The 23879-nt window shown below is 38.4% G+C and overlaps 4 protein-coding genes across 4 annotated transcripts in view; all 4 read right to left on the bottom strand.

The window, feature by feature from the left end:
* Window positions 1-429: 429 nt before the first annotated feature.
* On the bottom strand, window positions 430-1230 carry LOC146485591 (octopamine receptor beta-1R-like). Its single transcript, XM_085103248.1, has one exon. The coding sequence runs from the start codon at window positions 1228-1230 to the stop codon at window positions 430-432; it is 801 nt and encodes a 266-aa protein (XP_084959374.1).
* Window positions 1231-9136: 7906 nt separating this feature from the next.
* Window positions 9137-10111, bottom strand: LOC146485590 (octopamine receptor beta-2R-like). The gene has a single exon (XM_085103247.1). The coding sequence runs from the start codon at window positions 10109-10111 to the stop codon at window positions 9137-9139; it is 975 nt and encodes a 324-aa protein (XP_084959373.1).
* Window positions 10112-14076: 3965 nt separating this feature from the next.
* LOC146485589 (octopamine receptor beta-2R-like) lies at window positions 14077-14973 on the bottom strand. The gene has a single exon (XM_085103245.1). It carries the CDS (start codon window positions 14971-14973, stop codon window positions 14077-14079), a length of 897 nt encoding a protein of 298 aa, XP_084959371.1.
* Window positions 14974-23565: 8592 nt separating this feature from the next.
* Window positions 23566-23879, bottom strand: part of LOC146485588 (oxysterol-binding protein-related protein 1-like) — a 34338-nt gene continuing 34024 nt past the window's right edge. The window contains exon 31 of the mRNA XM_085103361.1: window positions 23566-23813. Within this exon, the coding sequence (XP_084959487.1) occupies window positions 23711-23813 (103 nt within the window). The 3' untranslated portion in view covers window positions 23566-23710. The remainder of the gene's footprint in view (window positions 23814-23879) is intronic.

Here is a 23879-nt window from a genome sequence, read left to right as displayed (position 1 = left end):
AATTCATTATTAAACGCAATTTCTCCTTTTGCAAATAAAGTAAGAAAAGCTTCCAGAACGATCGTTTTCTATTTTGTTTGAACTTTGTAAAACGAGTTCAACTACAAATCTAGTTAAGCTAGCAAAAATGAAGAGAACAATCGACCAGACATCACCGTGTTTATACAGTGCTACACTCTTAGTGAAAACAGTGCACGAACTTCATGTAAGATAAGCTCTAACGAGGACACCTCGTCAATTTCGGAAAGGTGATCGGTAACAGTCGCATTAGTGTTGGTCAGTTTAACTCTTAGAAAACCGATTTTAAGAATATTTTTTAAAAGGTTTTGTTTACATTCGATATTGCACATTTTACACTTTTCACGTCATTGGCACTTTTTCTCACACTGAAAGGCATCGTATAAATTGGTCTTGAGTTCAGTGCTGTTCTTACTGTTGAATCGGTACTCCAGCTCTTCTCATGCCTTCAGGCAAACGTTCATCCTGGAAGTGGTTGGCAAGTACCACAACTGATGTTGAAGTAGGGGCTACTGTATCATGGCTGGCGCTGCATGTTAACGTATTTATACCAGTCGCGCTGTTGCCGATGTCGCTTGGATTCGTTTGGGGTGCAATCCGCGTGCGTAGGAACGTTTTCTTAACGGCGGTTCGGAAGTCTCTTTTGGGGATGGAATAGACGATCGGGTTACATAGTGAACTGAACGTGAAGATACAATATGTGACCAGTACTACCTCGGATGGAACATTAGTGCTATTGAAGAACCGTACATAAAGGCCCACGATCCAGGTAGGGAGAAAGCAAAACAGAAACGCGGCGATGATAATGCTGACATCAAAAGCTGCTTTTCTTTCTGTATTTCTTCGTCTTGAATTATCTTGGTGTTCGCTTTCAGGACCATCAAGGCTGCCAATTTGGATGGTCACAGCGTTTCCTTGACGTTTGGCCGTCATGTAGACCAACCAGTTCAGGAGTGCGATCACCACAAATGGCACAAGAAAGAATGCGAGGGCAATTGCTGTGGTCAATCCACTTGCACCAGACTGTGACATCCACTCTTGTTGGCAGAAAAACACCTCTGGATTGTAGACGGTCTCTCTTATTTTAAGGAATGGGCCAATCGGGATTAGCCAGATGAGAACTATGAGAACTACTCTTAATTTGGTGACCGTGCCATTATACTTCAAAGGCGATTTAACGATGGAGTCGTATCGGTCATAAGACACTGCCATCAGATGAAGGACTGTGTTAAGGAGGCTCGAGGCAGTTTTTTTGGACTTAGGGTGGAAGTTTTGAAATTACAATCTCGCATGCAAGATAAACTTCGATCTCCTTCACACTACTTCATCATTTCAACATATGATCAAAGTTAATTTTTTCATCGGTTTCCAAGCAACAGCTATTACCATAGCAACGGAAGCGCATAGCCTCTCATTTTAAACATTGTCGATTATCTCGAGATCTAGTCAGACACTTTATGACGAAACTTTAGGGATTTAAACTACTCAATTTAGACAACTTGTAGGCGAAATTAGAGAAAAATCTGTAGGAGCTTTTTGAAGTAAATAATGAATCAATTTTTACGAGGTGATTTTGTTTATTCCACCATTTTTTACCAATATCTCTGTCAAATAAAACTTGACACTTTGTCTTTTCTGTTAAAAGGTCCTTGCTCATAGCAAAACATTCTAAATGTATATTGAGCTTCATGGGTGTCTCCGATTTTAAGATATTTATGTTTGAAAACAGTGAAAATAAAGCGCAGATGAATGAAAAAGTTTCTACTTTGCATAAATCGAGATCTCTTTAAAATACCCCGGCAGATTTTTCTGTTAAATTACAAGTGGTTAGAGTAAGAATTCTTTTCGATATTCACGCAAGTTTTAGGCTCAAGAACCGAAACCGGTGTTAGATAAGAAGGTTGAATCTTGGTCAAGTTTCAGTCATTATTCGCGTTCTCCGAACAAGAATTTTAATTTGTTTGTCCCGGTCTATTCCACTGCTATTCACGTGCTGTGAATATTTATGATTGCGTGAAGTCGTGCAAAAGGTAACATTTACATAAATATATGCCCCTGCTTCTCAAGTCTTCCATTGTAAATTTTACCTTTTGCACGACTTCACGTTATGATAAATATTCAAAGCCCGTGAATAGCAGTGAAATAGACCGGGACAAACAAAATAAAATTCTTCTTCGGAGAACGCGAATAACAACTGAAACTTGACCAAGATTCAGCCTTCTTATCTAACACCAATTTCGGTTCCTGAGCCTAAAACATGCGTAGATATCGAAAAGAATTATTACTTTAACCCCTTGTAATTTCACAGAAAAATCTGTGGGGGCACTTAATTTAAAGATATCTCGATTTATGCAAAGTAGGAACTTTTTCATTCATCTGCGCTTTATTTTCACTGTTTCCAAACATAAATATCTTAAAATCGGAGACACCCATGAAGCTCAAAATACATTTAGAATGTTTTGCTATCAGGAAAGACCCTTTGACAGAAAAGACAAAGTGTCAAGTTTTATTTAGCCAGAGATATTGGTAAAAAATGCTGGAATAAACAAAATCACCTCGTAAAAATTGATTCATTATTTACTTGAAAACGCTCTTACAGATTTTTTTTAAATTCCCCCTACAAGTTGTCTAGATTGAGTAGTTTAAATCCCTAAAGTTTCGTCATAAAGTGTCTGACTAGATCTCGAGATAATCGACAATGTTTAAAACGAGAGGCTATGCGCTTCCGTTGCTATGGTAATAGCTGTTGCTTGGATACCGATGAGAAAATTAACTTTGATCATATGTTGAAATGATGATGTAGTATGAAGGAGATCGAAGTTTCTCTTGTATGCGAGGTTGTAATTTCAAAACTTCCACCCTTAGTCCAAAAAAACTGCCTCGATCCTCCTTAATGTAGAAGTACCTGGCAAACAATGGATTCAAAAAGCACATTGTATCGCCGTACAGCCATCTTTCTTGTGCTATGCTTGCGATGCGGAAGGAGTTCACGAGGATTAAAAACAACAAGTCTGACACTGAGAGGCTGGCGAGGAAAATGATTTGGGGAAAAGCCATGCTGAAATGACGCTTCCCTTCAAAATTGGAAACTTTGCAATGCTTAGTGTCAGAGGTGATGAAGCCTACAACTGCGTTGTTTCAACCTTTTAAAAACGTTTTGAGGAAATGACGTCCTCTGAATCAATAACTAAACAAGATAACTATAAGTTAGGGATCACTAAAACTTTAGGAACAGCTTGCGTCAAAGCAATGGTCAGTTACCTATTGTTTATTCGTTTGAAGTCTTGGACCAATTTTTTTCCGATTTCCAATGATTTCACATAACAAGGAAAAAAATAGTTTTATAAATCATTGTAAAACGATTTTTTTCCAGTGGTAATATGGGGTTAAGTTTTTGGTCAATTCGTTCACATTTCTATTTTGAAGGGCGATGATTTTTTTTAAGGGTGTCCCATTCGGTTGGATAGTTGTGTTGAAAGCGGCTGTAAGGGATCGTTTGAAGTTTTCCGTGGATCGCTGATGTGTAAATTTTTTTAGAGCTTTAAGCCCAAACGGAATATCTGTATAATTCAAAGTTTGAGTAGGTGGATCAAGTTTTGGACCCCCTCAAAATCACTACGGAATAGTTTATTTCAGCTACCATCAGTATGGCAAAATGTTAAAGTGTGAGATAGCTGTTTCCTTGATTTCGCCGAGAAATAAAAATGTTTGTATCTCTATCTTTTCTTTTTCAATATGGAGATTAGGAATAGGGTTACTTTGGATATCTGTTTTTATGAACGAGCCGCATGTAACTTGGTCATTTTATCTTGGATTAATGTTTTTTTTATTCAGTTTGTTTCCTTGAACATTGTTTCTTCTCGATGATTCATTAATGGCTCAGCGTAGCAATATTGGCGTGGTGATGTTATTCGATTATACTAATTTCATATTGCTGATTCAGGCAATTGTGAGGTCTGAATACAAAATATTCATTAGTTGATTTGGTATCACATTTTCTGTAAATAGGTCAAAAGACAACAGTAATTTCAAAAATTACTACAAGTTACCGAAAATCATCCTTTGAAGCATTTGCCAAAGATATTCCAAGTTCAATGAAATTTGGCGACGATTACTGGCAATCGTGATTTCAGTTTAAACGCTTTGAATAAAGTGCACTAATAACGAAATCGTGTCATGTTCTGTACTAAATGTGGCCTACTTCTCTCTATATATTTATTGATGCGAATTTAATACCCGAAATAAGACAGGTTTGTTGCATTGACTAGTTGCCATAGCTTAGTTAAGCCGAGTTTGGGAGCTTAAACGTCGGGAAGTGTTATGGTAAAAAATTATCGCTCAATCAATATTCAAATACCCTGCCTCATACGTTAATAGCTCCATGATAGATCACCTGTAAGATATAATCAATGAAATTTTCAATGAACAAATTGAAGCCACGATGACAGAGCTATTATTAAGTTTATCTAAAGACACAAATGAGGAACTTGAAAAAGCTGGCCCGACTTCCATTTCTATCTCGGACAGCATCGGTAAAACGGAAACGTTTATGAATAGATTCCGTGCACTACAATGATGTTTTGAAGAACATTTTTAACCGTTTTTTTTTTTTTTTTGGCTTCCATTGGGAAAAAAGAGTCTAGTGTGGATTTTAAAATAGATCAAGTTGACATAACCCGCTAAAAGTTTTTGTATTTTTTGTGACAAACGAGTGGCTGAAACGTAGAACTTTTCTTCTTGAAACCGATTTCTAATGGGTCCACCCAAATAAGGTTTAGTGGAACAAAAAACAATTTAAAAAATTGAAATGGAAGTCCAGTTTGCTTACTTTATTGATCTGCTAATGTTGTTCCGGTCGTTTTCAATGCACAAAAGTTTGCAGCGATCTCGAACTCAGAAATATTTTTTAGTGCAGTTATTTATTTGATTCGGGATTGAAAGAGTAAAGTTCTTCTTTATTTTGTTGCATAGAAATAGCTTTTCTTTGCTCGCTGCTCTTTCTTTGTTTTCCACGTTTTTCATTAAACCTTCGGGAGGAGCTGTTTATTCATCAAGTTTGATTTATTAAGCATTCGAGAGCAGCCGTTGATTCGCCCTGACAAAGGCCTGACCCTCGAAAGTTCAGCTCTCGAATCTCTTTACGGCGGCGAAATTATCTTATCAACTCAGTTGATAAACCAAACATTCGTTTCCACTTTCAATCGACGCAGCTGATTACGATTTCTTTAAATGAAACTAACTATTTTAAATGGCCCTTCAACGGGTGAAAAACACCGAATGCTGTCGCAGGGCTCACACGATCTTGCGGCAGAATTCACATTCTGACTACACTATCACAAGCCATTCAGTGTGAAATAGTTTATTCAGGAATGGTCAGTCAGTCATTCGACAACAACAATGTGTCCTAATATATACTTATTACAACATACCATATGCTAATAAGTCTCACTTGAAAAGCTTGAAAAAATTAAGTGTAGAACGCCAGATACGAAAAACCACTAAAAAAGCACTCTTTAGATGTGGCCAAAAAATGTGTGGAAACGTATTCCCCATCTAATGCAGCGGCACAGAACCTCGAGGAAGAGGTACAAATAAACCCATAAATTCATAGAAAACATTTAACTAAATTTGATAGCAGCGAACAGGAAGACTGAATGAGCTAGAATGATTAATATTTCCCGCTAAAACATAAAATACTCAAAACTGTCCCTTGAGAATACTACAACCTCTCAATCGTGCCATCAGTATAGTAATTTATGACTAATTCGTTCCTCAACCGTCAGAAATTATATTTTGCACATCTCATTGTTTTAATCCGCCATTAATATTTCACTCTTTGTTGTGTGAGGCATATTTTTATATGATTTTATTGGGCTAATTTTTGTACAAAAGCTACTGCTCTAGGTACAAGTAAAAGGAATTCAAAGCAATAAACTATATCACACGATATGTTTCTGCATTTTTGACAATATACTGCTTTTTAGTTTCTTAATACAGGGCAACAGCCTACTTATTTCAACGACATCTGGAGAGACGAATTTGGATAGATAGATAGATAGATAGATAGATAGATAGATAGATAGATAGATAGATAGATAGATAGATAGATAGATAGATAGATAGATAGATAGATAGATAGATAGATAGATAGATAGATAGATAGATAGATAGATAGATAGATAGATAGATAGATAGATATGATAGATAGTTTATTCACCTTAAAAACTTGCAGCCAAGAGCTGAATTGCGATAAGGATTACAAATGCAAAATTACAATCGTGCTAAATTATAACTACTTAAAGGGGCTTAACAAATAAATAAAAAGGAGATGATCTAACATAATTATTGGCGAAAAAAATTGGTGGGAGAGGGCCAGAGTCGCGTTACATTTTCAACTCTGAACCCAACCCTACATAATACAGTTTAGATTTTTTTTCAATGTGTTATGAAAAAAAGTCCTTTTAAAAATTTCATATTTTTTGACTCGTATCAGGTTGAAGATCTCGATACGCCGCCAAGTAGAAAGGAAAACGATAAAATAACAACGCAACGGATAATTTTTGCCCGAATTCTATTTTATTACAAGTTTACATCGGTTTGCAGCAATTTCAAAATGAGGAAGATAATAATCTGAGGTCATTCATTTGACTTAGGTCAGTTGTAACAGTAGAGTTCTCCCTTTTGTTTCGCCCCATAAGTATTTTTCGAATTTTTCTATATTTAGTAAGCGAGTATTGCTTCCTCTTTTGTTACAATTTTGAAGAATTCGTATGAGTTAGTAAATAAACTTTAATCAAAATTCACGTTAACTCAGGATTAGCTTAATCGGGCTTTGAACAACTGGGCCCAGGTAGATACGTAAACATTCGCTCCATTTGGCTTTTTTTCAAATACAAACATAAAGATTGGAATCCGGTTTAATAACAATAAACAATAACAACAATAAAATAAAATGTTGTTAAAGAGGGTCGTCTAATAAACAATAACAACAATAAAATAAATGTTGTTAATGAGGGTCGTCTATGGCCATGGGGCGCCGTTTGTAAATTTATAAATAATGAATTTATGTGCCTGGTGAACTTCATTACTTATTTGTAAATAATGGAAAAACTGCATGAATTTGGTCTAAATAATAAATTTACAAACGGCGGCTCATAGACGTTAAATTCGTTATTTAACGATGGAGTCGTATCAGTCATACGACAATGGCATCAGATGAAAGACTGAATGTGTTAATGTAGAAATACCTGGCAAAGAATGCATTCAAATGACACTTTGTATCACCGTACAGCCATCGTTCTTGTTCTATACCCGCGATGCGGAAAGAGTTGACCAGGATTAAAAACAGCAAATCTAAAACAGCGAGGCTTGAGCGGAAAATACACCGCACCACATAAAAGTCTTTCCTGCGATGATTTTACCGATGGCGTCTAAAACTGCGGGGAATGCTGCCGTCACTTAAGGAATGGCCATGCTAGAACTTTAACCGCTTGGCAAAGACACTATGAATAGTAGAGGAAGATGTGGCTTTTCATATGTGTTTTGGCTATCATTTGCATCTAGCTTAATGTTAATAAACAATAAAAGAGTACTTTGTGGAAAACTGCGTTTTAAAACCTTGCGTACTTTTGTTCAAATCCATAATGCTTTCAGTGCCGCATATTAATTTTACTTTTCCTCCAAAGAAATGACGTCTCACCTATATTAATTGATTTTGCTTGGCGCTTTCTGTAAACATGTCGGAACGAAACAGTTTATTTTATTAAATAATCCATATGTTCAGTTTCGATAACGGACGCACGTCGAAGTTTACTTTCAAATAATGAAGATTTGCCGAAACAAAGAGGTTACGCGGATTTGGGGTTGTGCGCTTTTTTTTTTTTTTTTTTTTTATCAAGAAATTGCATATATATCGAAACATTTTACTCATACATGAATTAGTTCTAGATCACCGGTAAAATGAAGTCATGGGGATTTTCAAAGAACGAAAGAGCCGCGCAATGAGTTCTTATCAATTTGATCGTATGATACAATTGAAGAACTTGAAAACGTCGAGTTCCCAACCGTTTCCATTAGGTCTCCATTTCACCTTGCCCATATATAGTTTCCCTGTACCACAATACCTGCTTTAAGGAAAACTCGACCATTATTTTTAAGCTGAAATTAGCGAGAAGGTGAACAGTTGGATGTTCAATGTGTTAAAAGTCTTTTTAAAACATTTTTAAATTTCTCTAACTCGTATCAGGTTGAATATACCGTCCCATACTCCTTTGGGTCGAGCGAAATCTAGTTCTGATCCAACGTGCCAGTGAAAATGAAGTCATGGGGCGAATGTATCTAGTGTCACTAGAACGTACAATAGCAGTGGCGGATCTTTGCGAAAGTCAATCTTATTTTTTAGACCAAATCCAAGGCCAGTGGGGCCTGTTTGTAACAGTGACGTTCACCCTTCTATTCTTCGCTTCAAGTTTTTTCTTTACTCAAACTACCGAGATCTATAGTTTATACTTTGCTAACCTCACCTGTGCAAAGCTGATTCATACCAAATTTTTCTTCCAGACTTAGTTGCTACAAAAATTGGTCGCGCGACAAAGAATGAAGAAAATTATCAAATAGATGTTACGCTCTTGATACACCCTAAACTCTTAAACAAAATAATACAAGAACTGTACAGCAAGTTTTAGAAAGTATTACCCTTAAATTAAATTAAAAACTATGTCAACTGAGTTCTTGAGAAACTGAACTTTTTTAGTCTTACCGGAATTCCAATGTAAAAGTCACTTTTCTTGAAAACGAATGAAGCTACAAATAAAAATAAAATCTGAACTCCTTTCGTCTCTTGGACGTTCACCATTTAAAGTAAAGTGGCTATTTCGGTATGATTACCGTGCTGACTTAATGCGATTTTTTCGTATTTTTTAAGAATGCTGGATTTACAGTTGAATAAAATGCATCGTGTAAACTGAACCTGAGTTCAGTGCTATTCCATCGCTGGAATTGGAGAAAACACTCGGATTTTATGTCAAGCTTTCATAAAAAGGTCCATCCTGGAGTTAGGTGGCGAGTGACGCTACAAAAGTTGAAGTTGAGGCTTCTGTACTGTGGTTAGCGCTGCATCTCAATGTATCACGCCAGTCACTCTGTTCTCCATATCGCTTGGATTTGTTTGAGGTGTAATCCGCCGGCGTAGCAACAAATTTTTAACTGCCCTTCGGAAGTCTCTTTTGCGGATGGAATAGATGATCGGGTTACATACAGAACTGAACGTAAAGATACAATATCTGACAAGTACTTCTTCAGATGAAACATTAGTGCTTTTGACGAACCGGAGACGAATGTTCACGACCCAGGTAGGAAGAAAGCACAACACAAACGCGGCGATGATAATGCCGACATCCAAAGCTGCTTTCCTCTCCGTAAGTCTTCGTCTTGAGTTACGTTGTTGATGGCTTTCACAGCCATCAAGGCTCCCAATTTGGATGGCTACGGCATTTGCTTGACGTTTTGCGGTCTTGTAGACCAACCAGTTCAGGAGTACGATTACCAGGACTGGCACAGCCAACAATACGAGGGAAAATGGTATTTTCAATCCACTTGAAGCACTCTGTGACATCCATCCTTGTTGTTGGCAGAAAAACACCTCTGGATTGTAAACGTACTCTCCCCATTTAAGGAATAGATCAATGGAAAATCCAATCGGGATTAGCCAGATGAGAACTATGACAGCCAGTCTGCATTTGGTGACCGTGCCATCGTAAGTCAAAGGCGATTTAACGATGGAGTCGTATCGGTCATAAGACACTGCCATCAGATGAAGGACTGTGTTAATGTAGAAGTACCTGGCAAACAATGGATTCAAAAAGCACATTGTATTGCCGTACAGCCATCTTTCTTGTGCTATGCTTGTGATGCGGAATGAGTTGACGAGGATTAAAAACAGCAAGTCTGACACTGCGAGGCTAGCGAGGAGAATATACCGCATCACATGAAAGTTTTTTCGCAAAATGATCGTCATTATTACCAGCAAATTTCCTGAAAGACCAATCGCATCGAAGAGTGCGAGAACCGTTGCAATGAATTGAGGAAAAGCCATGCTGAGATTATACTTCTCTTGCACTATTTAGCGTCAGAGGTGAGGTAGATGAAGCCCACTATTTTGTTGTAAACTTGAGGCTTGGAGGAAATGACAAATCCTCAATCAACACCTAAATAGCCGGATAACTAGTTAAGGATGACAAGAACGCCTTGTTCTTAAAGATTCGTTCATTAATGGCTATTGATTCGTTTGAAGTTTTTGTGAAATCTTCCCAATTTCGAATAAATGGCCAAAAATTAGGTTTGACAATACTGTTCAGTCTTAATGCACATGTTTAGTTTTTACTTAATTCAATGATGACTCATCTTGTTGAATGTGCTCAAATGGAGTGGATAATCAAATTAAAAGTGGCTGCAAGGTTAAAGAAGGTTAGTTCTTGAAAGTCCAAAGGCCGCTAATATTCATTAGTTAATCTATCCAACCACCTGTCCATCCGTCCGTCCATCTCGAACCTTACAAAACTCCATAATGTAGAGTTTCCCAAAATTCGATACTTGGTCCATTTAAATATACTGAAGAACATATTACTTAGTTTTCCAAAAGGTAGCCTGAGCTCAGTCACCACTAAATTAAAGGACCATCATCTGGCAGTTACCCCTCCCCTGTGTACCTCTAACATCCACCGCTGGCAGGACTGCTCCCTCGTCTGCTTCACCATCATGCACTGGATTGTGTCAGGGTGCCTGAGATTAGCCTTGCACCCAAAAAGAAACCGATATTTTGTTTGAACACTCTCCAAGAAGTCTTTTGACCAGAGAAACAGTGAAAAATTACGTAGTGACAACAAAACAAGCCATTTTCTCTCCCCCCTCACTTTAGACCCCTTCAACGCCATCGGTCACAAAGGCCACTCGATCCCTGGGTAGTGTGCTGCTGTATCAGGTGACGCAACCCCCCTCCCCCCACCCCCCACAAGTTTACACCCACCGTAAGTGTTTGAACTTCCTTTCAGTTTTCAGGTTAAAGGCAAGACGCATTCTGGCCACCTTTTGGAAAATCAGCTTAGAATATATGGTAATTGGAGCAAACCAAAGAGTTAAGATAGTCTGAAAAAGTCCAGACCCCTTTATAAATGGCTCTGCACTGAAGAAATAAACTGTGGTAAATTGTTAGGGTGAAAAACTAATTAATTTCTTTCTTGGAAATTCAGTGTTACGAGTGTGTTAAAGACACTGAGCCACACCGGGCTTGTTTGCCATATTGTAGAAAATTAATACTCCATTACACTAACGCGAATTGTAAAAATTCCAGTTAATTTTTGTGAACGTTCATTTTTGCGCTGTTAATTTTTTGAAGCGTTCATTTCCGCGACCAAATTCTTGATCCAATCCAGCCATTCTTGACACCTGAAAAACAATAGCTTTTAATTTTCGGCGTACTGTATTTGAATATTTCCCAAATTAAACCGGGTAAATCGTTTACAATGTTTATGGTTCATGTTAGCTCTCAGAGGGGAGAATTCCAACAACTGCTTCATAAGTTCAAAATATTCAAAGGAACGGCAGCAGTTCATGTAAATGAATTTCTCTCGAGAAACCGCTGCGGTCCTGATAACCTTGGAACGTCAAACGTGGGTGGGGGAAATGAGGTATTGAATTACCACAAGCCAGCACAGAAATGAATATTTTAGAAAATGCCATGTTACGCTTTACTGTCCGAGTTCTGTCGCAAACGAATGGTGATTATTTTTAAACCTTGTAGTGGAGTCCTTGTTATATTAGTCGCACCAGAACTGTTTACATCTCTCTCGTCCCCAGGCGCGAACGCATTTAGCGGAAGGAGCAAGAAAACATGGGCAAGCCCAAAACCTGAGTTTGATGTTTTAAAAAAGTCAGCTGGATATGTTCTTTTAATAGCTGAGGCACTGTATACGAACACATTATTAATAACAATGAAAGTTTAGTTTGTGGGAAAATTGTGTTTTAAAGCGTTGCATACTTTTGTTCAAATCTATAATGATTTCAGTGCAGCATATTAATTTTACGTTTTCTCCAAGGAAATGATGTCTCGCCGTTATCAAACGATTTCGCTTCGCACTTTATGTAAACATGTCGGAACGCAACAGTTTCTTTTATTAAATAATCCACCTGTTCAATTTCGATAACAGACGCACGTGGAAATTTACCTTCAAATAGTGAGGATTTGGATTTTACAAGGATTTGGGCAAGTGTCATAGGGTTGTGGGTTTTTTTTTTTTTTATCAAGAAATTGCCTATATATCGAAACATTTTGCTGATACATGAATTAGTTCTAGGTCACCGATAAAATGAAATCATGTGGATTTTCAAAGAACGAATGAGGCGCACAATGAGTTCTTATAAACTTTATCGTATGATACAAGTGAAGAACTTGAAAACGTCGACAGGCTGACCGTTTCCTTTAGGTCTTCATTTTCACCTTGCCCATGTATGGTTTTCCTGCACTACAGCACCCGCTTTAAAGAAAATTTGGCCATTATTTTTAAGCTGCAATTAGCGAGGAAGTGAACAGTTTGGAGTTTCAATGTGTTAAGAGACCTTTTTAAAAAAATGTTATTTTCTAGCTCGTGTCAAGTCGAATATACCGTGCCATACCTATTCGGGTCGAGCGAAATATAGTTGATCCAACGTGCTGGTGAAAATGAAGTCATTTGTGGAATGTATCTAGTGTCACTAGAACGTGCTGCAGTAGCACTGGCGGATCTTTGAGAGAGGCCCTCTTATTTTTTAGACCAAATTTCAGGCCAGTGGGGTCAAGCCGTCAAGCCTTTCCGGAGCAGGACGACACTTACGTGAAGGTCTGGATAAAAACTCAAGGGATAAATTTTTTTGTGCGCATTTTATTCATACATTACAAGTTCACACCAGTTTGCAGCGATTTCAAAATGAGGAACATAAAACTCTATCGTCACTGATTTGACTCAGATTCTGCAGGTTTGTAAGAGTGAAGTCCTCCTTTCTGTTCTGCGGTTTAAGTTTTTTTCTTTACTCAGGCTACCGAGATATTTTGTTCATACTTTGCTTACCTGACCTATGCAAAGCTGGCACAGCAAATTTTCCTTTCAAACTTAGTTGCGATAAAAAATTAGGCGGGCGAAGAAGGATGAAGAAAATTGTGAAATAGATGTTACGGTCTTGATACACCCGTAAAATCTTAGACAAAATAATATAAGAACTGTACAGCAAGTTTTAAAGAGTATTACCCTTTAATTAACTCAAAACCTACGTCAAGTTCTTGAGAAACTGAACTTTTTTAGTCTTGCCTGAAGCCTAATGTAAAAGTCAGTTTTCTTCAAAAAAAAGAATGAAGCTACTAATAACAATAAAATCTGAACTCTTTTCGACTCTTGGGCCATTCAGTTCTTAAAGTAAAGTCGCTTGTTACCTTGGTACGATTACTGTGCTGATTTCATGCGATTTTTTCCTATTTTCCTTTCAAACTTAGTTGCTGTAAAAAATTAGTTGGGCGAAGAAGAGTGAAGAAAATTGTGAAATAGACGTTACGGTCTTGATACACCCGTAAAATCTTAGACAAAATAATATAAGAACAGTACAGCAAGTTTTAGAGAGTATTACCCTTTAATTAACTCAAAACCACGTCAAGTTCTTGAGAAACTGAACTTTTTTAGTCTTGCCTGAAGCCTAATGTAAAAGTCAGTTTTCTTCAAAAAAAAGAATGAAGCTACTAATAACAATAAAATCTGAACTCCTTTCGACACTTGGGCCATTCAGTTCTTAAAGTAAAGTCGCTTGTTACCTTAGTACGATTACTGTGCTGATTTCATGCGATTTTTTCTTATTTTCAAAGAATACTGGACTTACGGTTGATATTGCACTAGAATAAAATGCATCGTGTAAACTGAACCTGAGTTCAGTGCTGTTCCATCTCTGGAATCGGAGAAAAGACTCCATCCTGGAGTTAGGTGGCGAGTGACGCTGAGAAAAGTTGAAGTAGAGGCTTCTGTACGTGGTAAGCGCTGCGTCTCAACGTATCGTGACAGTCACTCTGTTGTCCATATCGCTTGGATTTGTTTGAAGTGTAATCCGTCGGCGTATCAACAAATTCTTAACTGCCCTTCGGAAGTCTCTTTTGCGGATAGAATAGATGATCGGGTTACATACGGAACTGAATATGAAGACACAATATGTGACCAGTACTGCCTCGGATGGAACATTAGTGCTTTTGAAGAACCGTACATAAACGGTTACTATCCGGATAGGGAGAAAGCACAACAGAAACGCGGCGATGATAATGCTGACGTCCAAAGCTGCTCTCCTTTCCGTAATTCTTCGTCTTGAATTATCTTGCTGTTGGCTTTCAGAACCGTCAAGGCTTCCAATTTGGATGGCTATGGCGTTTGCTTGAAGTTTGGCCGTCTTGTACACCGTCCAGTTCAGTAGTACCATCACCACTAAGGGGACAACTGCAGAGAATATGAAGGGTATTGCTATTCTCCATCCACTTGGACCACTCTGTGACTTTATTTCTTGTTGGCAGGAAAAAGCGTCTGGATTGTAAACGTACTCTCCCCATTTATGGAATGGACCAATGGCAATTCCAATCGGGATTAGCCAGATGAGAACTATGACAGCCAGTCTGCATTTGGTGACTGAGCCATTATATGTCAAAGGCGATTTAACGATGGAGTCGTATCGGTCATAAGACACAGCCATCAGATGAAGTACTGTGTTAATGTGGAAGTACCTTTCAAAGTGTGGATTCAAATAGCACATTGTTTCGCCGTACAGCCATCTTTCTTGTGCTATGCTTGCGATGCGGAAAGAGTTGACGAGAATCAAAAACAACAAGTCTGACACTGCAAGGCTGGCGAGGAGAATATACCGCATCACATGAAAGTTTTTTCGAAAGATGACCGTCATTATTACCAGCAAATTACCTGGAAGACCAATCGCTTCGAAAAGTGCGAGAAGCATTGCAATGAGTTGAGGAAAAGCCATGCTAAAATTATACTTCCCTTGCACTATTTCGTGTCGGAGGTGAAGTAGATCAAGCCCAATATTTTGTTGTAAACTTGAGGCTGGAGGAAATCAAACAAACCCTCAATCAACAGCTAAACAGGATAACTAGTTAAGGATGACAAAAACGTTTGGAACACCTTGTTCTCAGACAATGATTCATTACTGGTTATTCATTCGCTTAAAGTTTTCGTGGAATCTTCCCAATTTCGAATAAATGGCCGAAGATTAGGTTTTCTAAATAATCACGTAAGAAAAATCGTTTGACAATATTGTTCAGTCAGGTTTAGTTTTAACTTAATTAAATGTTTTTTTTTGTTGTTGAGTGTTCTCAAATGGAACAGATAATCAAACTGAAAGTGGCTGCAAGGTCAAAGAAGGTTCATTCTTGAAAGTCCAAAGGTCGCTAATATTCATCTAATCTATCCAACCACCTGTCCGTCCGTCCGTCTGTCCGTCCATCTCGAATCTTAGAAAACTCGATAGTGTAGAGTTTCCCAAAGTCTGATATTTGGTCCACTTAAATATACTGAAGAATATTTGTTAATTGGAGCAAACCAAAGAGTTATGATAATCTGTAAAAGTACAGCCCTCTACATAAATGGCTCTTCTGGCGGAGGGAAGAAGCAAACTGTGGTAAATTGATAGGGTGAAAAATTGATTAATTTCCTTTTTGGAATTTTAGTACTCAGCGGTGTAACGAGTGTTTTAAAGACACTGAGCCACTTTTTGATTACCTCATTACAGGAAATTAACGCTCCATTAAAATAACGCAAATTGTAAAAATTCGCGTTAATTTAAGTCGAGATAATTTTTGAAGTTCATTTCCACGACCTTAATTTCCATCATTTTAATCCTAAATTCCGGATCCAGTCCAGACTTTCTTTACATTAAGAAAACAATAGCTTTCGGTATTTGAATATCTCACAAATTAAGCTGGGTAAATCGTTTACAATACTTATTGTTCATGGTTGCTCTCAGAGGAGAAAATCCCAACATCTGCCTCTTGGATTTCAGCCAAGATAGATTTTGAGTCTATAATCTTTCTCCATAGAAACGACACCTCCTCCGCTTTCTCTTTTATAATTTCCAGACTTTTTGAATCGCTATACTCGAGAACAATGGGCAATGGTATTTAAAAGCCTCCTTGAATTAGTGGGGATATTTTCGGCTTCATTGAAATAGTTTTCCGGTAAATTTGGCACCTTGTGTTAATCGCGTTAATTTTCCTCATTTTGAAATTTTACACCCTGCTTCGCGTTAATTTCGTTTATTTGGAAGTAATTTTTCCTTCAATTTGCGTTAATTTCAAATACCTTAATTAACACAAGCGTTATAATAAGATATTGCAGTATTTTTTTGGAATGGGAAAACCGGCATATTAAACTTTCAACCCAACAGGATAGCTCATCTGTCATCTTCAAAAGTAATAAACTAGTGCGTTTAATATCAAGGAGCGTGAAACAAACGTAACACCCTTATGATGCATATGTTCAAAATAATCAAAGGAACGGCGCCTGTTTATTTAAATGAAATTCTCTCGAGAAACCGCTGCGGTCTGTAACGTTGGAACGTCAAAGGTGGGTGGGGAAAAGGGAGTATTGCATTACCACAAGCCAGCACAGAAATGAATATTTTAGAGAATGCCGTGTTACGGTTTAGCGTTAGGAAGCCCGAGTTCTGGCGCAAGCGAATGGGGATTATTTTTAAACCTTGTAGTGGATTTCTTGTTGTGTCGACAAAGGCGACGCTCTCTAATCGAGTCGTTGTGCATGTTCCCAGGCGCGAAAAATCGAGAAAAGAGGTTGTATGTCTGTTCCAACTTGAAACATCACAATAGCATCTTGACGACCTAATACTGTCTATCATGCACAGCGCGCGCGTTGTCTGTTCAAATCGAGAAAAGAGGTTGTATGTCGGTTCCATGTTGAAACGTCACAATAGCATTTTGACGTTCCAATACTGTCCATCATGCCCAGCGCGCGCGTCTCGTAGTTTCGCTTCTAAAACTACAAGGCAAGGTAAGATCCTTGCGAAATTCTGGAAAACCTGTTGAAACTGGATTTGGTAAAACTGTCATATGACACTCAGAACAATAAGCTAATCAATATTTTGACGCTATTCACATTTAATTTACCTTTTGTTCTCTTTTGTCTTTGTCCGTCGTTGTAGTTACTCAAGATCCAAAATGCTTATTAATATTCAACCTGTTTGTTGCAGTTCATTTCCTGGAAATTCCAGAATTAATACATTGTACTTTGATCACTTCAATCCGAACAAATATTGTAATCGAAATCACCAAGGTCTGATTTGATAAGGGTTGCATTAAAAATACAAATAAAGAAGAAAAACACACCCTGCATTGTGAAAACTAAGAAGTAACTGGAACCACAGTACCCCCGCCGCACCCTTGGTAGGATGCCTTGTAAACACCTGGGACTGGTTGCATAAAACGTTTTTAAGATAAAACGGATGTTAACGATTGTTCTCAAACAATAACCTATTGTTTTTTCCACTATAATTGCAGGTTCCCGTAATCTTAACATGATTTATACAACCCAGCTAAGTGCCTCAGGGCCTAAGGCGACGCACTATAATCTTTGATTACTATTAGTTATATTACGTCTCTCTCTCTCTCGTTCCCAGGCGCAAACGCATTTAGCGGAAGGAGCAAGAAAACATGGGCAAGCCCAAAAACTTGAGTTTGATGTTTTAAAAAAGTCAGCTGGATATGTTCTTTTAATAGCTGAGTCGGCCATTGTAGATGAACAAAAACAGAATTAAATAAAGTACAACCTAGAGATAAGCTGTCTTGTCCTCTTTACTCAAACGTAGTGCGCATGGTGTTGTGGGACTGTGGTGTCTTCCCCAGCAAGCCAGCCCTACAAAGTCTTAAAATGACACGAAAGAGTTAGTTAAAGAAAAAGCATGGAGTGGAGGAGGAAATAAAATAGACCAGCAGAGGTCATGCCTTTTCGTCGTTGATGCGTCGTTTCAGTAGCATCATTTTGGAAAAAAAAAACAAAAAAAACATGAAAGGCAGATACGTAAACATTCGCTCCATTTTGCAGTTTTTGAAATACAAAACATAAAGATTGGAATCAGGTAAATATATCGGAAAAGAAAATTTTGTTAAAATAAAAGCAAGGGACATTAAATTAAAACTCGCTATTTATTCCACCATTTTGACAATGGTGAAAAATGGCGGACGAAAAACCGGAATTCTATGTGAGCTCATTTCTGTAGCGTTGGTATTCTGGCAATGCTATGTAAACTTCCTCGTTCAAATGCGAAAGGACTTTGGAGGAAGCACATTCAATCCATAATGGCGATCAATAAGAAGCACGTTCGACAAACTTCCACTCGTCTAAAGCGAGTTTGCTAACACAAAACGATGGCGCAAAAAGCGACTTCTAAATTTTACAACAGTTTGTCGAAAAGTCGTACTCAACTCTCGTCATTCAATACTGACTGCGCAAACGATTAAACTGGGTAAAAAATGTTCCCTCATCTTACGAAATTTCACGTTTCGTGAGTAGATATTGTACGTAGGCAAATTTAAATTGCCTCTCTAATTTACACAAAATCAATCAATCAATCAATCAATCGTCTTATACGCTTTCCGTGCACAGCAAAGTTGTACCGTTTAAACTGTCCTTCCCTACATGAAAACAAGGGAAGGGATAAGAGCCAAAAGAAAACTCATTTGAGGGACGTGGTCGTATTGAAAAGGTGAAAGTCGTGTGTTAGCATAGGTCAGTTGGTCGTTTCTTTATTGACAGATTTCTATGACTATTTAAATTCAGTTCTCCCTCAATACCGGTACGTACAAGATAAACCATTTAAATAGACAGATATTTTAAGGAACCTAAATAATGATTGTTTCCCCTCCCACGTTCAGGTTATCCAAAATATTTACAGTTGTAGTAAGTTTAAATCACAAAGAATGCGCTAAGATTTGAATTTCTAATGGCATTAAAATTTCAGTTTAATTCGTGTCTGAGTTCTTCACGTAGATTTAAATTAATTACATATGATTTGGTTTCCAATAGAAGTATGGAACAACCACATGTGGTTTCAAAAATTGACGTTGATCTTTTCAGAGGGTCCGAGAACTGCATGTAAAATGCACCTAAATGTCCACTTAAGGGCTGGTATCATAGTTACCAGCGGTTTGAGATACGTCATCCTACATTGCATTAAGGTTTACGTCTCAGTGTCCATTACGTCTTAAACAGAAGAATATTTGACCGAAGTGTCAACTATAAATACCAGCTATTTTTCTGTTGGTTTTACAATGTACTCAGTTGACTACCAAAGCCAGCGAATGCCATTTACCGGCACGTTCGTGATAGTTTTCAATTTTAAAATAGTTAGTTTTGTTCAAACTTCTTAGTTAATCAAAAATTAACAATTGATCTTGCTTTATGATTTACCAAGTACAAATTATAAACAGTATGTAATCTGCTCAGACCATTAGTTAACTAAGTCGGGGAGCTAAAGCAGCACGCTACCCACAGGTTACCCAAGCGGCCGGGGCTTGACCTTCTTCTTTAGCATAAAACACAGGCCTCCTAAGCTCACGGTGAGATACTACAGGGCCTTTGTATGAGAAATTCACCTCAAAATGCCAAGATATGGACGCCATCTTGGCACTTAGACATGATAGGAAACGTTGCCATAGCAATTTTGTAATTTCACATGGAAAATTATAAATTTACGCTGAAATTTCGCGCCAAAATCAAGGAGTAACTTGTCACCCATGATACTAATATGGAAACACACTTCACTTCCCTCGACTTGACAGTGTCATCTGGGTAATTTAGGTGCAATTTTCGTGCCATTTTAAGCGAGTGTATCATTCGCTGTTTGCTTCTCTGACCGTGAGCTTGGGTTTTCTGTGCATGAAACAACTACTCCACCTTGAATGGGGTCCCAGTCCGCCGTTAATAGCCTACAAGTGCCCGCACCCACCCACCCAGGGAAAAACGGGACGGAATCCAACCTCGTTCCCAGGGTTTCTCCTCTTCTCGTCCCTAGGGAAGAGGAGAGAAACTGGGAACGAGTTTGGATCGCTTGACACGCTATGCTTTGTCGGTCCGACAGTATCTCGCGAATCGTACGTATATTTGAACACGCGATTTACGGCCGCTTCAATGGCAACTAAATTTTTTTCAAGTCACGCCGGCAATCTCAAAGCAACCGCTACGCCAATCAAAATTCAAAGTCAAAACCGGGTGTCTATAAAATAAATGTTAGGTTTATCAATAAAGTTGATAACTAAAAATATTCGAGATCTGACGTTTCGAGCGTTAGCCCTTCGTCGCGTACGATTGCGCTCCGATACCGTCCGGCCGACAATCGTGGCGTGTAAACCGGCCTTACCGGGTGCGTTTGATCGGTCGTTCCCGGAATGAGATTAGGGAGCTTTTGGAAACGACGACGGCGACGGCAACGACAACGCCGCAAAACAATAGGTTTAATGAGCAAAAACAATCGTTCAGCACGTGCGTTTTACATTTGGTACATTTCTTTGCCGTCCTCTGCAAAACAACAACGTGAAATGACCACATTTAAGGTTTTGTGGAGAACGTGAACGCACGACGGTGAATTTTTCATTTTCTTTATTTTTAAAACTTGTACGTCACTCTTACCAATTTGGTTCCTGGATAGTTCGCTATTTTTTGTAAAAGTTGAGCGAGTTGAAATAATCACACAAATGAAACAGTTATATTTTCAGGTAAAGTTTTCGTTGCCGTTGCCGTCGTCGTTGCGTAAGCTCCCTAATACACACAACACGACACGTAGGTTAGTCCTTCACAGACGTTCAAAGAGGACAGTGTTTAAAAGGATTCACATCATGAACGGACGCTGTTGAAAATCAATTCACCAAGAAGAACGGATTTGTCCTTAACCAATGAATAAACCCCGTACCCAATGAACAAGGTACTCATATGCTCCCAGCCTACACTTTTCTGAGAAAACATAAACTAATTACCATGTAAAATGCACAGAATGTCCCCCCATATACCTCTGCACTCAAGCAAACTTAAGAACTAACAGCCGTGTAGTCTACAAAAATATTCCCAACATATATACCCCCCATTTTAAGCAAACCCACACAATGGCGTGCAAGCCAAAAGCAGCACTTCTGTAACTAATTTTGAAATAATCACTAAGCATATCAAATCTAACTCAAATTGAACTCCACAGAAATTTACACTCTGCACATTTTGCCTCTATTCTATTCTACCACGTTAATTCCCAAAACGAACGGAATTTTCATTGCACCTTACTCTATATTCTAACCCTTTAACGCCTAATATCAAAGACCAAATTCTCCTATCTTGTCCCCATACTTTCTTATAAAAGTACAGGGGAGAAGTTATTAAAATATCCAGAAAAAAAAATTCGCCTTGGATGATCACATCCTTGATTCTCATGACCTCAGGGGTTGATTAACATTGATATTACGAGGAGAAATTTGATGCTGATCACTGTTACTGCTTAAAGGGTTAGGAGAGAATTAGTATTCCTTGGAACTCGGCGGGAACCTTGTGTGAGACAAAAGGGACAAGAAATCATGGACAAGTTCTATTTGGACTATTTTACCCAATACAGAGATTATCAAATATGCCTTCAGTCTTAAGCCCGGACAAAAACAAACCGAGGGTGTCCCAAGTTTGACAAGACCACACACTCTTGGCTCTATCATGTTTGATCTGCTACTGCTGCTACTTCCTACAGAGTTTGAATCCACTCATAGTTTTATTAGAACGGAAATGAGCTAACTTTCACTATCGTTCAATCACCAACTCTCATTTGTTCACGTCAAATCTCGTGTACTCTCCAAGAACTTAAATTTGCTTGAATTTTGGGTACAATTGATGAGACTCTATACAGTTTATAGAACCAATTTCGCGCCCAATGTAATCAAGCCCTAGAAAAATTGACGAAAATCGTGGTCAAACGGCCCAAAAGAGCGGCTCATTTGAGTGTTGCAAAGCCAAAACCAAAGCTATCACTCTAACCAATCACAACAGACTTACAGGATAATGAACCAATCAGAACTCGAAACACATTTCGAAACACATGAGTGCCAGCGAGTCACGCACTCACGATTGGCTTTGGGTTTGCTTCTCATTGGTTTACAAAGTAGCGCGGAATTTGCTATCCAATCACAGAACGTAGAAAAGCAAAACCAAAGCAACCGCGAAATCACTTTCGACGCTCAAATGAAAATTGTCCTTGTAACACAAACAACAAGTAACAGACCTTACAATATGATGGGAAAATAAACTAAGTGAAACAGTGCAGATTCGATTGTTATCTCCAATTGAATTGAATTTGAATCAACTGGAATGCGGCCCTTACAGACATAAGCTTTTAAACTCCCACGCGCTTTTTAAGATTTTCATACGTTCTCCAAGATTTCAAATCTCACCAAATACCGCAAACTCTTGCTCTCTTAATAGGTGTAATCACAAACTCTCACGCGCTCTCAAGAGTCTGGCCTGCCGTCTATTCTCGCTTTTGTTCTACCCGGGCTGGACTGAAAACTCACACTAGCTTCTAGAATTAAAACATTAACTAATTTCCGTGAAAACAGCAATAAATTTACTGTACAGACCACACGATCACGGAAACTCGAGCAATTCTGTCGACATTTAAAATATAAATTATCATCATAAATACTCCAAATCGCGCAGTGCTCAAGATTTTAGTCAAATTTCAGCACTACGTATATTTCAATCCCTGACTGAGACCTTTCGATCTGACAACCGTCGGCAACAAAGACTTTTTGACGTAATCTACTCCCTCGTTTTTTTCCAGCAAGAAGAGTGGCGAGGAGAGCTCCGCACCAAACTTTTCAACACCGAAGAACCAGGCCACCTGATCGCCATTATAACCGCAACATACAACAACAAAAAACAAAACAAAACAAAACACTAACAAACGAAAACAAAAACAAAATCAGCACTATAGGAAGGGATTGCTCAATAGACCTTCCACTTTAAAACTGATGTCAATTTGGTGACGAAACGGTAACGATATCAAAATCTCGTCCAAGTCCCTTCTTGCCGCTGCTGTCAGATTGTGACGTCACTATATAATTTTGTTCCCAGATTCTATTATTATTGACATCGTTCATTCCTATCTGCTGACAACAAATTAATCAGTTTTCAGTTCCAACTGAAGGCGTACAAACCTATTAGAAAAATAGCCTGATATTTAGACTGTCGTTGGGCGAAATACAATGGAACTACATGGTCTTTCTGCGAGTTGTGGTGTCACCTACAAATTAGTACATCGCCATAAACGTTTCATTCCCCGCTTTTGATCCTAAAGAAGGCGTGCAATTTTGATTAAGAAAATAGTGTTCTTCTGTTACATACAAGATATCTTGAGCCCGCATCCCATCTCCATGAAAGCTTGCCGTGTGAATCTGGGCACAACAGGAAACCATGACACAGCCTAGTTTCCAGGCATTCTCATCTCACTTAAACGTTGCTTTTGCCAGGCCTCTCCCCAGTCTGGCGCGGACGAGACAACAGCGAATGGTCAGTTACTAGGATGGAGGTTTCTATCGAGTGACACCCTTCAAGCCGGAGTCAATTGTTCAATTGTAACTTCGATAATTCTAAAAGATATCTGGGCACTTTGACCAGTCTCTGTTCCAGTATGTCCCAGTAAACAGCCAGTCCATCTGACCAGTGTAAGGATTAATGTCTTCTTTAAACCATCTGTAACGAAAATAATGCAAATTCCTTTCGAATGCGCTACCACCAGAACCGGCTATTACAGCAATC

The sequence above is a fragment of the Pavona decussata genome, unplaced genomic scaffold (assembly GCF_977016875.1).
Source record: "Pavona decussata unplaced genomic scaffold, jaPavDecu1.1 SCAFFOLD_26, whole genome shotgun sequence".
NCBI classification, from domain to species: domain Eukaryota; kingdom Metazoa; phylum Cnidaria; class Anthozoa; order Scleractinia; family Agariciidae; genus Pavona; species Pavona decussata.
The sequence above is the reverse complement of the archived record's forward strand: the minus strand, read 5'-3'. Positions and strand labels throughout refer to the sequence as shown.